Below are 16,990 nucleotides of genomic sequence, written 5' to 3'. Positions count from 1 at the left end.
ATAGTTTTAGAAACTTTAGGGTGTTTTCTATCCAAAGCCAATAATTATATGCATATTCTAGTTACTGGGCAGGAGTAGTAACCAGATTAAATTGGGTACGTTTTTTATCCAGCCGTGTCAATACTGCCCCCTAGCCCTAACAGGTTAAAGAAAAAAAGTCTGCACGTTCAAACTAAAACAATGTAACTAAAAAGAAAGCGCACATTTGTAATTCCTAAACTCTAAAAGTAATTACAAATTGCCTTTGCCAATCGCTCATCATCTTCATTCACCAGTGAGTCAATGGCTTGAACAGTCATTGACTCACTCACGCGTTGAAAAGGGTGAGTAATGAGATGGAGTCACAATCCATGCCCGGTACACCTGTGAGCTGTGTATCTCCACCTCCGACAGGCAGAGGCAACATACGTGGCGGGATCGTCAGGTTTTTGGTTCACCCTGACATTTCCATTCCTCTTCTGACAACAGAACTTGACCAACTGCTCACCAGGCACAGCAAGGTGCGCCCGGACCTTTATACTGTTCTGCCATTCCAAGGATGTGTAACCTGAAGAGAGATACCATGAGTGGGCACAGAATACATAGCCTTCTCGCTGTGGCTGTCTATTTCAGCACAATTTCGAGCTGTTCTGAGACAAGCATGGAGAAACAAAAATGTTAAACTATTCCATGATATTCCTCTTACATCTAGACGTTCCGCTAGCGGAACACCTGCTCCAATATCCAATGATAGGCGTGGCACGAATTACAAATTCCTCAAAAATACAAAAACTTCAATTTTTCAAACATATGACTCTTTTACAGCATTTTAAAGACAAGACTCTCCTTTATCTAACCACACTGTCCGATTTCAAAAAGGCTTTACAGCTAAAGCAAAACATTAGATTATGTCAGCAGAGTACCCAGCCAGAAATAATCAGACACACATTTTTCAAGCTAGCATATAATCTCACAAAAACCCAGAAGACAGCTAAATCCAGCACTAACCTTTGATGATCTTCATCAGATGACACACCTAGGACATTATGTTATACAATACATGCATGTTTTGTTCAATCAAGTTCATATTTATATCAAAAAACAGCTTTTTACATTAGCATGTGATGTTCAGAACTAGCATACCCCCCGCAAACTTCCGGGGAATTTACTAACAATTTACTAAATTACTCACGATAAACGTTCACAAAAAGCATAACAATTATTTTAAGAATTATAGATACAGAACTCCTCTATGCACTCGATATGTCCGATTTTAAAATAGCTTTTTGGTGAAAGCACATTTTGCAATATTCTAAGTACATAGCCCAGCCATCACGGGCTAGCTATTTAGACACCCTGCAAGTTTAGCCTTCACCAAAATCAGATTTACTATTACAAAAGTTTGATTACCTTTTGTTGTCTTCGTCAGAATGCACTCCCAGGACTGCTACTTCAATAACAAATGTTGGTTTGGTCCAAAATAATCCATCGTTATATCCGAATAGCGGCGTTTTGTTCGTGCGTTCCGGAAACTATCCGAAATGGTAAATCAGGGTCGCGCACATGGCGCAATTCGTGACAAAAAAATTCTAAATATTCCATTACCGTACTTCGAAGCATGTCAACCGCTGTTTAAAATCAATTTTTATGCAATTTTTCTCGTAAAAAAGCGATAATATTCCGACCGGGAATCTCCTTTTCGGTAAACAGAGGAAAAAACACAAAGACGGGGGCGGCCAGTGCACGCGCCTAAGCCCACAGTCCCTTGATCGGCCACTTGAGAAAGGCGATAATGTGTTACAGCCTGGGGCTGGAATGACGACATTCAGGTTTTTCCCGGGCTCTGAGAGCCTATTGGAGCCGTGGGAAGTGTCACGTTACCGCAGAGATCCTTTGTAATGGGATGAGATGTCAAAGAAAGACAATAAATGGTCAGACAGGCCACTTCCTGTAAAGGAATCTCTCAGGTTTTGACCTGCCATTTGAGTTCTGTTATACTCACAGACACCATTCAAACAGTTTTAGAAACTTTGGAGTGTTTTCTATCCAAAGCCAATAATTATATGCATATTCTAGTTACTGGGCAGGAGTAGTAACCAGATTAAATCGGGTACGTTTTTAATCCAGCCATGTCAATACTGCCCCCTAGCCCTAACAGGTTAAGATATGTTTTGATTGAATATAAGCAAGTGATGTCTGCTAACCTCTATGGGCTAGGTGGGACGCTAGCGTCCCCCCCGTGGTGCACTCCATCAACAGCAGGTGCATTTCAAGAGCGGCAAATTTGAAACCAAATAAATGTCAAAATTCAAATTTTTCAAACATACAACTATCTTACACCCTTTGAAAGATAAACATCTCCTTAATCTAACCACGTTGTCCGATTTCAAAAAGGTTTTACGGCGAAAGCATAAAGTTAGATTATGTTAGGAGAGTACATTGACAATAGCTGTGTGTAATGTTTTGTCAATTCAAAGACAGGGTCACCAAAACCATAAAACCAGCTAAAATGATGCACTAACCTTTTACAATCTCCATCAGATGACACTCCTAGGACATTATGTTAGACAATGCATGCATTTTTAGTTCTATCAAGTTCATATTTATATCCAAAAACAGCGTTTTACTATGGCATTGATGTTGAGGAAATCGTTTCCCTCCAATAACCGGCAGTCAAGTCAGCATCACAAATTAAATAATTACAATTAGAAAACATTGGTAAAATATTATATTGTCATTTAAAGAATTATAGATTTACATCTCTTGAACGCAATCAACTTGCCAGATTTAAAAATAACCTTACTGGGAAATCACACTTTGCAATAATCTGAGCACTGCGCCCAGAAAAATACGCGTTGCGATACAGACTAGCCGCCATGTTGGGGAGATCTAAAATCGAAAATACTATGTAAATAATCCATTACCTTTGATTCTCTTCATCAGATGTCACTTCCAGGTATCACAGGTCCATAACGAATGTAGTTTTGTTCAAAAAAGCTCATCATTTATGTCCAAAAATCTCCGTCTTGTTAGCACATGATCTAAGCCCGCCGGACTTCACTTCATGAACGAGGGGAAAAAATATATTTACGTTCGTTCAAACATGTCAAACGTTGTATAGCATAAATCATTAGGGCCTTTTTTAACCAGAACATGAATAATATTCAAGGTGGACGAATGCATTCTCTTTTATAACGTATTGGAACGAGGGTACCCAACATGAACTCGCGCGCCAGAGTCTAATCGGCCATCACCGTTCCATGGCTCTTGTTCGGTCAGATCTCACAGTAAAAGACTCAAAACACTTTGTAAAGGCTGGTGACATCTAGTGGAAGCAATAGGAAGTGCCAAAACATTAATCAACCCCTGTGTGTTTCAATGGCATAGGCTTAAAGGTAATTCAACACATCAGGTATCCACTTCCTGTCAGAAAATGTCTCAGCCTGCCAAATGAGTTCTGTTATACACACAGACACCATTCAAACAGTTTTAGAAACTTTAGGGTGTTTTCTATCCATATATAATAAGTATATGCATATTCTAGTTACTGGGTAGGATTAGTAACCAGATTAAATCGGGTACGTTTTTTTATCCAGCCGTGAAAATACTGCCCCCTAGCCCCAACAGGTTAAATAATCAAGTTAGGTTTGTCCAGAGCATATTGAAGTTAGAAGCAAAAGCCTACAACTATTTTAGCACTGTTTCGCGCTGCTCTGTGACAAGCACTACACAGGGATTCTTTAGCTAAATACCCCAGTACTGTACTGCCGGACATCACGTTGTACAGCGCCATATTTTCCTTTCCATCCTAACAGAAACCCAGAGGGATTTTTACCCCGGTCTCCTACATGCCCTGCATTCTGTAGTACAGACATGGCTTGCTCTCCCTTATGTAAGGAATTAGGCACTCTCCCATGTTTACTACAGTATGTATTGTAGATTGCACAATAGCCTAATAAACAAATAAACACATTTTGTTAATAAAATAATGATAAAAATACTATTTCAAAATGCAGCTGTACAGTGCCATATTTTCCATTCCATCCTAACGGAAACCCTGAGGGTTTCGTTTTTCATGGAATAGAAACACCATAATATTATTAAAATTAATTAAGCAAGTACCAGTCAAAAGTTTGGACACACCTACTCATTGAAGGAATTTTCTTTATTTTTACTATTTTCTACATTGTAGAATAATAGTGAAGACATCACAACTATGAAATTACACCGGTCTCCCGTGTCTAGAAATGTAGAAATACTCTCTTAGACGATGTTAGGTTTTTGTACAGTGTTTCTGGGTTTCCTGTCACTGTGGGCCTCAGTCTGTCACTTCAGCAGAGGAAATCTCCAGATCCACACGGGTCTTCTCTTTGTTCAGTTTACCAGAGATGTGAGAGTCAAGAGAATCAGCTCTCTGTCCATTCCCACCGTAATGCGGGATGAGCAGAAGGTATTGGGGAGCTGATCCTGGAGACTGTTTATACCAGAGTAGATTGTTTGCTGAGGAGTAGTTGCAGGAAAGAAGAATATTACTACCCACTTCTGCATACACTTCATGTTGGTTTGGCTCGATAGTCTGCTCATAGGTGTCATAAAAATGTATTGTTGTAATTTTCAAAAGAGAAAATAAGACGTTACTTTGAAAGTGATATATAACTTACCTATTGCTGAGAACATAATAATTGAACAAATGAACAACATGGTTGGAAGTCCAACTGACTAATAGCTCAACAGAAGCTGAATACTCCAACCCAACTTAATCTGCAAAGTTTTACTGTAGCACTGTATTACATTGTTACTTCAGCAGAGGAGATCTCCAGATCCACACAGGTTCTCTCTTTATTCAGATTAACAGTGTCACATCTGCTCCTGCAACACCCTCTACTGCTCATCCTGTGTCTCCTTGACCTGCCGTCACTCCCCCAGTAGTCTCTCCCTTTCCCTCTCTCTCTTTGTGTGTGTGATTGTGTGGGTGGAGACAGGTGTGCTGGTGTCAGAGCAGATCCCTACCAGCTGAAACCTGTTCCATATCGTAATCTCAGTCAGTCTACGGTTCTAGTTTGTTACTATTCAGATCCTGTTATCCTGTTGTGCCTGTTCTCCTTGCCTGATGCTGTTTTCCTCTCCACTACAGTTCTGCCCGCTCTGACTCTGGTCCCTGTCTCCAGTTCCACGTCTCATCATCCTGCTGCTCTGTCCTGGAGTCCCCACTCTACTACTCCCTTGGATTCCCCTCCGGACCTGCGTACCATGTCTCAACCCCTCTCGCTCCAGCCTCAGCCTCCGCACCTGGTTTCCAGCAACCCGCCCGATCTTCCCCTAACCTGCACTCCATCTCCCCCTGTGTTTCAATAAATACCTTGGTTACTTCATCCCAGTCTCCTCATCTGAGTCTGATCTTGGGTTCCCCGGTTCCACTCCGCGCAACAAACAGACAGTCGAGGGTATGGAGGATCAGCTTTAACTACAGAGGGCTTTGAGGTGACTGTAGTGTAGAGGAGGAATTGGGGCGCTGATAAAAGTTTAGATAAACATTTTCAGTTCATGGGACATTATTACATACTCTGTGTCATCTTCAATACAAGTGAAAGATAATCACTCAATTACATTTCTTCTAGGAAGTGCTATTTTCAAATGACACTTGACCTTGAATAAACTTAACCCACTGTTCCCCGTTAGGCTGTCATTGTACTAAGAATGTGTTCTTGACTGACTTGCCTAATTAAATAAATGTTTAAAACCTTTTTTTATCAAAGAGTAAAAGTGAACAGAACAACAGTGTAGATGGCAGGATGTGTAGAATAAGCACCAGCTGCTGATGAAAAGCACAGCATCAACTGGCTATGATCTTTATGGTAGTATCATGTTTTATCTTGAGGATTCATACTCTATGTCACGTCCTGACCCTTGTAAAATGTAATTTTCTATAGTAGAGTATGTCAGGGCGTGACAGGGTGTGTTTTGTGTTTTTTCTGTTATCTATTTCTATGTTTTAGTTCTAGTTTTTCTATTTCTATGTTGTTGTTTTTTGGGGTTGATCTCCAATTGGAGGCAGCTGGTCCTCGTTGCCTCTGATTGGAGTCATATTTAGTAGGGGTTTTTCTTCCTGGGTTTTGTGGGTGATTATATTTTGAGTAGTGTTTGTTTCTCTCTCTGCGTCACGGTTTTGTTGTTTTGTAATTCAGTTATTTATGTTTTGCAAATTTTCACAAATTTAATAAAATGTGGAACTACACCAACGCTGCATCTTGGTCCGCTCCTTCAGACAGCCGTGACAGAATCACCCACCACAAAGGGACCAAGCAGCGTGGTAGGGATCAGCTGGAGGAATGGACTTGGAAGGAGATTTTGGATGGGATAGGGCTCTGGAGGCAGGCTGGGCAGTATCGTCGCCCGAGGGAAGAAATTGAAGCAGCAAAAAGGGAGCGACGATACTACAAGGCGCTATATCCACCAAGAGGCAAGGTTGAGAGGCAGCCCCCCCAAAGATTTTTGGGGAGGGCATACGAGGAGTTTGGCAATGTCAGGGGGAGACCTGAGCCAACTTCCCGTGCTTACCGTGGAGAGCTGTGGAGTGAACCGGAACCAGTCAGAGAGTCGAATGCGGAGTTAGACGCAAGATTCCGGAGAGAGGTGCTTGCGGTAAGAGCGCTGCAGAGCGGGCGTGCTGAGGAGCGAGTGTATGAACGAGCACTGAGTTATGGTGTGATGCGCACTATATCGCCCATACGCACTCACAGCCCGGTGCGCTCGGTGCAAGCTCCTCACCGGTGTCGGGCTAAGATGGGCATTCAGCCAGGAAGGAGTAGGCCTGCTCAGCATGCCTGGTCTCCAGTCCGCCTCCATAGCCCAGTACGTCCTGTTCCTGCTCCCCGCACTCGCCCTGAGGTGCATGTTACCAGTCTGGCGCCACCTAGGCCAGCTCCACGCATCAGGCCTCCAGTGCGCCTGCCCAGACCGGGGTGTCCTGTTCCTGCTCCCCGCACTCGCCCTGAGGTGCGTGTTACTAGTCTGGCGCCCCCTAGGCCAGCCCCACGCATCAGGCCTTCAGTGCGCCTGCCCAGTCCGGGGTGTCCTGTTCCTGCTCCCCGCACTCGCCCTGAGATGTGTTTTACTAGTCTGGCGCCCCCTATGCCAGCCCCATGCATCTGTCCTCCAGTGCGCATTCCCAGTCCAGAGCTTCCGGCGACTGTTCGCCGTCCAGAGCTTCCGGCGACAGTTCCCCGTCCAGAGCTTCCGGCGACAGTTCCCCGTCCAGAGCTTCCAGCAACAGTTCCTCGTCCAGAGCTTCCGGCGACAGTTCCCCGTCCAGAGCTTTTGGCAACAGTTCCCCGTCCAGAGCTTCCGGCGACGTTTTTCAGTCCGGAACCTACTGAGACGGCCTACAGTCTGGAACCTACTGAGACGGCCTACAGTCCGGAACCTACTGAGACGGCCTACAGTCCGGAACCTACTGAAACGGCCTACAGTCCGGAACCTACTGAAACGGCCTACAGTCCGGAACCTACTGAGAATGCCTACAGTCCGGAACCTACTGAGACGGCTTACAGTCCGGAACCTACTGAGACGGACCTCAGCCCGGAGCCTCCAGCGACGCTCCCCAGCCCGGAGCCTCCAGCGACGCTCCCAAGCCCGGAGCCTCCAGCGACGCTCCCCAGTCCGGAGCCTCCAGCGACGCTCCCCAGTCCGGAGCCTCCAGCGACGCTCCCCAGTCCGGAGCTTCCAGCGACGCTCCCCAGTCCGGAGCTTCCAGCGAGGCTCCCCAGTCCGGAGCCTCCAGCGACGCTCCCCAGCCCGGAGTCCTCAGCGACGGTCCGCAGCCCGGAGTCCTCAGCGGCGGTCCGCAGCCCGGAGTCCTCAGCGGCGGCCCGCAACCCGGATCCTTCAGAGGCGGTCTGCTGCCCGGAACCTTCAGTGGCGACCTGCAACCCGGATCCTCCAGCGGCGGCCTGCAGCCCAGAACCTCCAGCGGCGGTCTGCAGCACAGAGCTTCCGGTAATGATCTACAGTCCAATTCCTCTGATAACAATCCACGGTCCGGGGTTACAGAAGCGGAGGGATCTGCGGGCGGAATGGGGGTTACGCCCTGAACCGGAGCCACCTCCGCTGCTGGAGGATCGGAGGGATAGTAAGGTTCTGGGTTTAGCACTAGAGCTGCCATAGACATTTGTCACCATCCCTACCTTCCTTTTGTGTTTTGTGGTTGTTTTGTTGGGGGGGGGGTTGTTTGCATTCAGAGTCTGCACTTTTGGGGGGGTACTGTCATGTCCTGACCCTTGTAAGATGTCATTTTCTATAGTAGAGTAGGTCAGGTCGTGACAGGGGGTGTTTTGTGTTTTCTATGTTTTCTTTTTCTATGTTTTAGTTCTAGTTTTTCTATTTCAATGTTGCTGTTTTTTGGGGTTGATCTCCAATTGGAGGCAGCTGGTCCTCGTTGCCTCTGATTGGAGATCATATTCAGTAGGGGTTTTTCTTCCTGGGTTTTGTGGGTGATTATATTTTGAGTAGTGTTTGTTTCTCTCTCTGCGTCACGGTTTTGTTGTTTTGTAATTCAGTTATTTATGTTTTGCAAAGTTTCACGAATTTAATAAAATGTGGAACTACACCAACGCTGCATCTTGATCCGCTCCTTCAGACAGCCGTGACAATCTAATCCTGAGATTTATACTCTAGCTCCTCCTACTGACAATTTAGAATCAGAGATGTTTCATATACATTTCATTTATTCACAAGAGAATCCACGTTATTGCAGATGCTTGTAAATCCATACAATTGAGCTCAAGTTATGCATTACTGTGGATGTCACAGCACAGCAGTACCGTGCAGCGTGTCGTATGGTTTTTGTACAGTGTTTCTCAGTGTCCTAAAAACATATGTACCATCTCCTCTAGGTCATGTTATGTGTGTATAGAATGTGTCAGATTAGGTTTTTGTACAGCGTTTGTAGGTCTCCTTTCACTGTGGGCGTCAGTGCACAGTAGTACATAGTAGAGTCTTTCTCTTTAGCAGAGGAGATCTCCACATCCACACAGTTCTTCTCATCATTTAGTTTGACTGACAAAGGAGGATCCAGACCTGGAGCCCGTGATGGAGACCCAGCACCATGCAGGATAAGCAGGATATACTGAGGAGGTGATCCAGGGTCCTGGAGATACCATTGAAGAGAGACTGCAGATGAGTAGGTGCATGAAAGTGTAATATTGCTACCTGCTGGAGCATACACCTCCTCTCTGATTGGCTCAATGTTCTGGCCATTACTGTCACCTGCAAGAAATGCAAAATATGTTATTCTTCTGTTATTACTCTGTTATAGATCTATTTTCAACACAACACTTAGTTTAGATTAAACATAACACCAATAATAGTACATTACTTACATGCAACTACTAAAAGCAAAATATATGTAGGGATTTACATTGTGGCTGAAACTGGAAGTTAAAATGATTGCACAGCACAGCAAGATGTGTTTACACAAACAAAAAACACAAACAGATTGGTGTATTCTGAAAGAAACTTCCTCCTCCTTCTAGTTTTGAATGGACCATCTCTTCTCAAACCTTTGAAGCCCTACCCCAAAAACAGAGAGTTGTGAGATGAGCAGAAGTAACAGCAGACTTCTTGTTGCTGCTTGATGCCACTGTCACATCCTCAAAATGCAGGGCTGAACTGAAATATGATTACCTTAGTCTCCCCCTTTTAATTGGATATTGGATAAAACTGTGTTATTTATCTCCATTTATTTTCATTATTTTATGGCACAGAGTTGGCAGAAGGACCTGACCTGTTTACTGTGATTTCAAACAGGAAAACATTGCTTGAAGGGCATATCTGTAAGATTATTAATCTACTGTATTCACCATGAGGCAATTCATTCATTCACAGGGCTATTTATTTTCATCTTTATATCTAGAATCTACTGTATAAATCTGCAATATATTCTGACAACCGAATGAGTTTCTGTCACTTTTTCATTTGTTTCTTTCATTGTGGGCTCCAGGGCACAGTAGTACCGAGTAGAGTCTAACACTTCATCAGAGGAGCTCTCCATGGCCACACGGGTTCTCATCTTTCAGTCCAACAGACAGTCGAGGGTCTTCAGGTATAGCTTTCACTACAGAGGGGTTTGAAGTCACTCCAGTGAGGAGGAGGAAGATGGGAGATGATCCAGGGTACTGTTGATACCACTGGAGAGTACTAGCAGAGGAGTAGTTACAGGACAGATTTATGACATCACCCTCCAACCCAAACATCTTATCTGATGTTGGAGTAATGTCATTCCCATGACTGCCACCTGAAAAACATTTATGAAAACTGGAATTATTTTTAGGAAATTGTTATAAAATTCAATTCATTATTCAGTGTATTTATAATGGACAAAATATCCTTCACAGTAATATTACTCAAGTCTCTACATTGGATATGTGATTGGATATGAAGAATAGCATCAATCTCACCCACTAGTGCGTATGCTAAAATTTATCCCAGTGACATGCTGGTACGTGTTATTTAACACAGTGAAAAGAGTGAACACAAGTAGAGTTATGACAGAATGACTCCCCTGGTTTCTGACTGTCACCTATAAAAGGCATTTCCTTTCCTCTGCCTCAATTATGTAACACATTCCCTTAAAAAATAGCACACAACACAAAGTACTGTACAGACAGTGTTTTTGTAAGGGAGCTGTATACCCTGTTGTCACAGTGGGCTTCAGAGCACAGTAGTACACAGCAGAGTCAGACAGATGCACCCTCTGGATCATCAAGGGGACTGATTGTGTCTTGGCATTTAGACTTGCATTGAATCTCTCCTTGAACCCTGCAGCATTGTCTCCAGATCCAATAGAATAACGGTTCAGCATATGTTTAGGGAAAGAATTTGCTTCTTGTTTGTACCAGTAGAGATATGCAACATTATTAGCACTAGTGGTGTTATATTGACAACTCAGTGTTACCAATCCACCTTCTGTAGCAATCACACCTCCTGGTTGCTGTTGGACATGGTCTCCTGTGCACTCTGGAAGATAAAAAAAAGATGAAGTGAGTGATAATAACAAATAAATATAAAATAATTAGATAGAAACAATGAGAGAAAAGGTTCCATCATACCAAAGCAGAATACATTAAGAACCAGCCAGATGACCAGACAGAGTACCATGGTTATACAGAACACACTGAGAGTGACTGTGAGTTACAGTAAGAGGTAGAGATCCTCTCTCTCTCTTCCATGTCCATCTCAGCCTGTATATCACCATCAACTGACAGACATGAAGGAGGAGTCTGCTCAGAGAGAGGAAAGATTGAATGGAAATGTATGGGTAAATATTACCTCGCTAATATTAGTTGTAAGCACTCTTTGCAGTACATTAGCCAAAGTGAAAGCTTACGTTTTGCTCTCATGAAATGAAAAGTAGCCTAAAGCAATTGTCAATTACACAAATGTTCCATGAAGTGAGTATAATAAAGATATATTTTGTTGTTGTTAAAACCTACAGATATGATATTATAATTCATGTTCAAACACTCATGTAGCCCACAGAGTATCTAATTCAGGTCGACTACTGTACACAAAGTATATTGAAATACATTTTGTTATTTTGTCCCAACTTTTCAGTGGTACTGTATGTTTCAATGTACACATGTGAAACCTATAGTTTTTGTAGGGGGGTGGTATATCCTGTTGTCACAGTGGGCCTCAGAGCACAGTAGTACACAGCAGAGTCAGACAGCTGCACCCTCTGGATCATCAAGGGGACTGATTGTGTCTTGGCATTTAGACTTGCATTGAATCTCTCCTTGAACCCTGCAGCATTGTCTCCAGATCCAATAGAATAACGGTTCAGCATATGTTTAGGGAAAGAATTTGCTTCTTGTTTGTACCAATAGAGATATGCAATATTATTAGCACTGGTGTTATATTGACAACTCAGTGTTACCAGTCCTCCTTCTGTAGCAATCACACCTCCTGGTTGCTGTTGGACATTGTCTGCTGTGCACTCTGGAAGATAAAAAAAGATGAAGTGAGTGATAATAAAAAATACATATTAAATAATTAGATAGAAACAATGAGAGAAAAGGTTTCATCATACCAAAGCAGAATACATTAAGAACCAGCCAGATGATCACACAGAGTACCATGGTTATACAGAACACACTGAGAGTGACTGTGAGTTACAGTAAGAGGTAGAGATCCTCTCTCTCTCTTCCATGTCCATCTCAGCCTGTATATCACCATCAACTGACAGACATGAAGGAGGAGTCTGCTCGGAGAGAGGAAAGATTGAATGGAAATGTATGGGTAAATATTACCTCGTTAATATTAGTTGTAAGCACTCTTTGCAGTACATTAGCCAAAGTGAAAGCTTACGTTTTGCTCTCATGAAATGAAAAGTAGCCTAAAGCAATTGTCAATTACACAAATGTTCCATGAAGTGAGTATAATAAAGATATATTTTGTTGTTGTTAAAACCTACAGATATGATATTATAATTCATGTTCAAACACTCATGTAGCCCACAGAGTATCTAATTCAGGTCGACTACTGTACACAAAGTATATTGAAATACATTTTGTTATTTTGTCCCAACTTTTCAGTGGTACTGTATGTTTCAATGTACACATGTGAAACCTATAGTTTTTGTAGGGGGGTGGTATATCCTGTTGTCACAGTGGGCCTCAGAGCACAGTAGTACACAGCAGAGTCAGACAGCTGCAACCTCTGGATCGTCAAGGGGACTGATTTTGAGTCTTTATCTAGATGGGCATCAAATCTCTCTTCATATCCAGTGGCATTTGTACTTCCAAAAGAAAAACGTCCCAGCATGAACTTTGGGAAGCCATTTACTTCATGCTTGTACCAGAACAGGTTGAGATCATTAGTATTAACTGCATCAAATTGACAGTCCAGTGTGACCTGTCCTCCCTCAGTAGCAATCACATCTCCTGGTGGCTGAATGACTGAGTCTTCTCCTCTGCATTCTGGAAAAGGACACATATTTGTATTAGGGGAAAGAGGAGGTAAGCAACATGATAGAGGGAATTGAAATGCATAAACATTTATAGTAGTATAAAACTGAAAAATATGTTTGAAAAAAGAAAGGGATTGGAGAAAAGGACATAAACAAATAAGATAATAATAATATTAACTAAATAACATTATAATACCATAACAAAATGCAGCAAGAATCAGTAAATTCCTCAGCCAGGGTCCCATGTCTGCTACTGTGAGATCAGTGGGAGAAGAGTAATACCACTCTGATGTAACTAGGCCATGATGAGACTATGAAATCCTTGTCTCCTCCTCTTTCTGTGTATCGTCAGACATTGATTTGGGTTTGAAAAAAATATATATTTCCAGCACTCCACAATCTTTTCAAAGGTCGATAAATTTCATAAAGCTTGTGACATTGTCTGAACAACCCTGTACCCTGTGTTGTTGTACAGTGACTGAATCACTTGTCGTCACAGTGGACCTCAGAGCACAGTAGTACACAGCAGAGTCAGACAGCTGCAACCTCTGGATCGTCAAGGGGACAGAGCTAGATGTGAAATTCAGTCTGGAATCAAACCTCTTCTTGAACTCATCACTATTGCTCCCTTCTGAATAATGATCTCTTCTCAGGACATACTGAGGAGAGTTCCTAGTTAGCTGGATGTACCAGAATAGATCAGGAGATGGACTACTGGTAATAGTGTAGTTACAGCTGAGTTTTACCAGTCCTCCTTCAAGGACAGTAACATGTCCACTCTGCTGGTCAACAGCCTCTTCACCTCTGCAATCTGAAAAAGTTGTTAAAATAGTTGTTAAAAGTTGTTAAAATAATAATTCATCAATAATTGTATATTAACTTATTAGCTCAAGTTCAGACAAAGAGAATAGGAAGGAGAAGCACGATACAGTACCAAAATAGCATGCAGTCAGGATAAGTAAAGTATTCTTAAGCCAATGTTCCATTATGATTCATGTGTAGAGGAAGAGTAGACTGTTATAGACTTTATGTTCCATCCACTCTAGCTGAGAAGTCTCATAATTGTGGGACTCGGCATTAAGGGAGGAGCTAATTGCTTATTCAATATTATTTTGGAGTTTGGGGAGGGAGGAGGGTTATTTTAAGATGGTCATTCCATCTTAAATGGATCATTTATCATTCCATGGATCATTTAACTATTTGATTTTGATAAAATATAGAATTTGGCCTTTACTACCAATTCCCGTTGAAACGCATTCATAACACATTCACGAATGGCAAAAAATAACATTTAAAACAATTAATCTTAAGGAATAAGGTTTTGAAGTGTCTGTCTTATTTCTAGGAGATACAAGAAAGCTCAGGAAATATTTACAGTACTAGTCAAAAGTTTGAAAACACCTACTCATTCATCCAGAATGAGTAGGTGTGTCCAAACTTTTTACGGGTACTGTATGTAAAAAATGTTTCACACATATTTAACCCTTAAACTTTCCATCTTGTTTGTAAGAATTGCCCCTTTAAACAATTGGGTCACATTAGTTTGTAGCCCAAACAGTGGAGAGACCAGAGGAGAGACCACCATCGTATTTCATGAGACTCTCATCTTTCTAAAGAGTGGTCATATCAGTTTTCTAGGTCAAACCGTTCAGACACTACAGACGTTTTTTGGAGAATACAGATTTTCAGGATGTCTCATGGTCTGACAAACACGGCTGTGGCTCGGCCACCTTCCACCGCAGATGCAGAAGACTGCCATAGGCTGACGTGGTGGAATGAGATGCAGCCCATGCGACAAAACAGATAACTCTCTCTTAAAGGAAAAGAAGCAAACTATGAGACTCCACTGACATCTATTGACTCTCACAAGCAATGTCAAGGTTTCACCTTGTTGGGCAGAATGTTGAACACTAGATGGAACTATTGTATCATTATTATACATAGAAAATCTTTGTCACTGGACAGTTATTCATAACTGTGGAGGGCAGTCTAGAGCAGGAGCACAGACAAAGAAGATCTGTCATATAACTGATCAGGAGGCAGAGAGAACATCTCAGTGGACGAGCCACCTGGCTAACTTGGGCCAGATTAGTCTGTCCTTCAGAAGGTGTAATGGGAGGCACATGTAGGATATGAAGCTACCTCACCTGAAGATCAGCCAGGAGCTGCAGAAACGGCTGTTTGTGTGTGTTTTTTTTTTACTTGCTACTTACACTTGCTTACCATATTTAAATGTTGAGGAAGTTCAGAGAATGACAAGGTCTATTATCATTCTATTGTCTATTTTTGCATAAATAACTCATTGTCAATTGCATTGTAATGTATGCTGTGCACATTTCAATTTATAAGGACACTAAATCGTCACATGAACAATGAAATATTACAACATGACGATATGTGAAATTGAATTATTTTTCGTATCTCGTGACCCAAAACAGTGTAAGATCCATAGATGTTTGTCTTGTCTGTTACCAGTCAGTTGGCTTCAGGTATGCTCCTCTAAAGAGAGCAGTACATGGATTTACAACCAGAGGACCTAACCACTGAGCAGGTCCATGTTGAGAACAATGATGTCATGTAAACCACGCATATTGTATGAATATCACTGGAGGCTGCTGAGGGGAGGACGGCTCATAGTAATGGCTGGAATGGAGTCAATGGAAAAGTATCAACCACACGGAAACCATGGTTGATATCATTCTACTCACTCCATTCCAGCCATTATTATGAGCCTTCCTCCCCCTCAGCAGCCTCCACTGATGTATATGATGGGATTAAAAGGTCTGACTAACAGAATAGGAATACACATCAAATTGACACAATCTATAAATGCTCAAATCATTTTAAGGACAGGTGCAAACGTTGGAGTCATAAGCTTTATTTACAGGACAAATTAACATACAGGAGACATTTATTAGTGTTTTGATGTCTAAAAGCTAAGGGTTAGACACCATATCAAGCAGAAACTGGATAAATCCCTGCTGACTTGGTCTCTGCTGAGGTTTTTCTACAGTGTTTGTAGGTTTCACTGTGGGCCTCACAGCGCAGTAGTACAGAGCAGAGTCTGTCACTTCAGCAGAGGAGATCTCCAGATCCAAATGTTTTTTCTCTTCATTGAGTTTGACAGATATTTGAGTGTTCAGAGGATCTGTTTTCTTTATAAACTCTGTACCTTATATGTACAGGAGGAACTCTGGCCTTTGTTCTGTGTATTGGTTAAATCTATATTTATATTAAATCGAGGAACAGTTTGAACTCCTGCTGTCTCTGGCTCCACACCCACCCCGCCCGGCCATCTAGATGTGTGAAAGTTAGTGTATAAGCTAATGATCCATCATGTATGACATCAAATCAAATCAAATGTATTTATATAGCCCTTCTTACATCAGCTGATATCTCAAAGTGCTGTACAGAAACCCAGCCTAAAACCCCAAACAGCAAGCAATGCAGGTGTAGAAGCACGGTGGCTAGGAAAAACTCCCTAGAAAGGCCAAAACCTAGGAAGAAACCTAGAGAGGAACCAGGCTATGAGGTGTGGCCAGTCCTCTTCTGGCTGTGCCAGGTGGAGATTATAACAGCACATGGCCAAGATGTTCAAATGTTCATAAATGACCAGCATGGTCAAATAATTATAATCATAGTAGTTGTCGAGGGTGCAACAAGTCAGTAACACAAGAGTAAGTGTCAGTTGGCTTTTTCATAGCCGATCTTTAAGAGTATCTCTACCGCTCCTGCTGTCTCTAGAGAATTGAAAACAGCAGGTCTGGGACAGGTAGCATGTCCGGTGAACAGGTCAGGGTTCCATAGCTGCAGGCAGAACAGTTGAAACTGGAGCAGCAGCACGGCCAGGTGAACTGGGGACAGCAAGGAGTCATCAAGCCAGGTAGTCCTGAGGCATGGTCCTAGGGCTCAGGTCCTCCGAGAGAGAGAAAGAAAGAGAGAAAGAGAGAATTAGAGAGAGCATATTTAAATTCACACAGGACACCGGAAAAGACAAGAGAAATACTCCAGATGTGACAGACTGACCTTAGCCCCCCGACACATAAA

General features: G+C 42.5%; 1 protein-coding gene across 1 annotated transcript; it reads right to left on the bottom strand.

The window, feature by feature from the left end:
- Positions 1-12,603: 12,603 nt before the first annotated feature.
- Positions 12,604-13,978, bottom strand: LOC123726577 (uncharacterized). Its single transcript, XM_045693661.1, has 4 exons — positions 13,878-13,978; positions 13,368-13,754; positions 13,140-13,196; positions 12,604-12,953 (listed from the first exon to the last, which is right to left on the bottom strand). The coding sequence occupies exons 1-4, from the start codon at positions 13,927-13,929 to the stop codon at positions 12,604-12,606; spliced, it is 846 nt and encodes a 281-aa protein (XP_045549617.1). The 5' UTR covers positions 13,930-13,978.
- Positions 13,979-16,990: the final 3,012 nt, after the last annotated feature.

The sequence above is a fragment of the Salmo salar genome, chromosome ssa14, assembly GCF_905237065.1.
Source record: "Salmo salar chromosome ssa14, Ssal_v3.1, whole genome shotgun sequence".
Classification (NCBI taxonomy): Eukaryota; Metazoa; Chordata; class Actinopteri; order Salmoniformes; family Salmonidae; genus Salmo; species Salmo salar.
This window is presented reverse-complemented; position numbering and strand designations above follow the sequence as displayed.

Excerpts from the sequence above, each read along its gene's own strand:
- LOC123726577 (XM_045693661.1), bottom strand. The coding sequence starts at position 13,929 with ATGGAACATTGGCTTAAGAATACTTTACTTATCCTGACTGCATGCTAT. Across the intron at positions 13,755-13,877 it reads CCTGACTGCATGCTATTTTG|ATTGCAGAGGTGAAGAGGCT; the intron begins GTACTGTATCGT and ends CAACTTTTTCAG. Across the intron at positions 12,954-13,139 it reads TCTTGCTGCATTTTGTTATG|AATGCAGAGGAGAAGACTCA; the intron begins GTATTATAATGT and ends GTCCTTTTCCAG.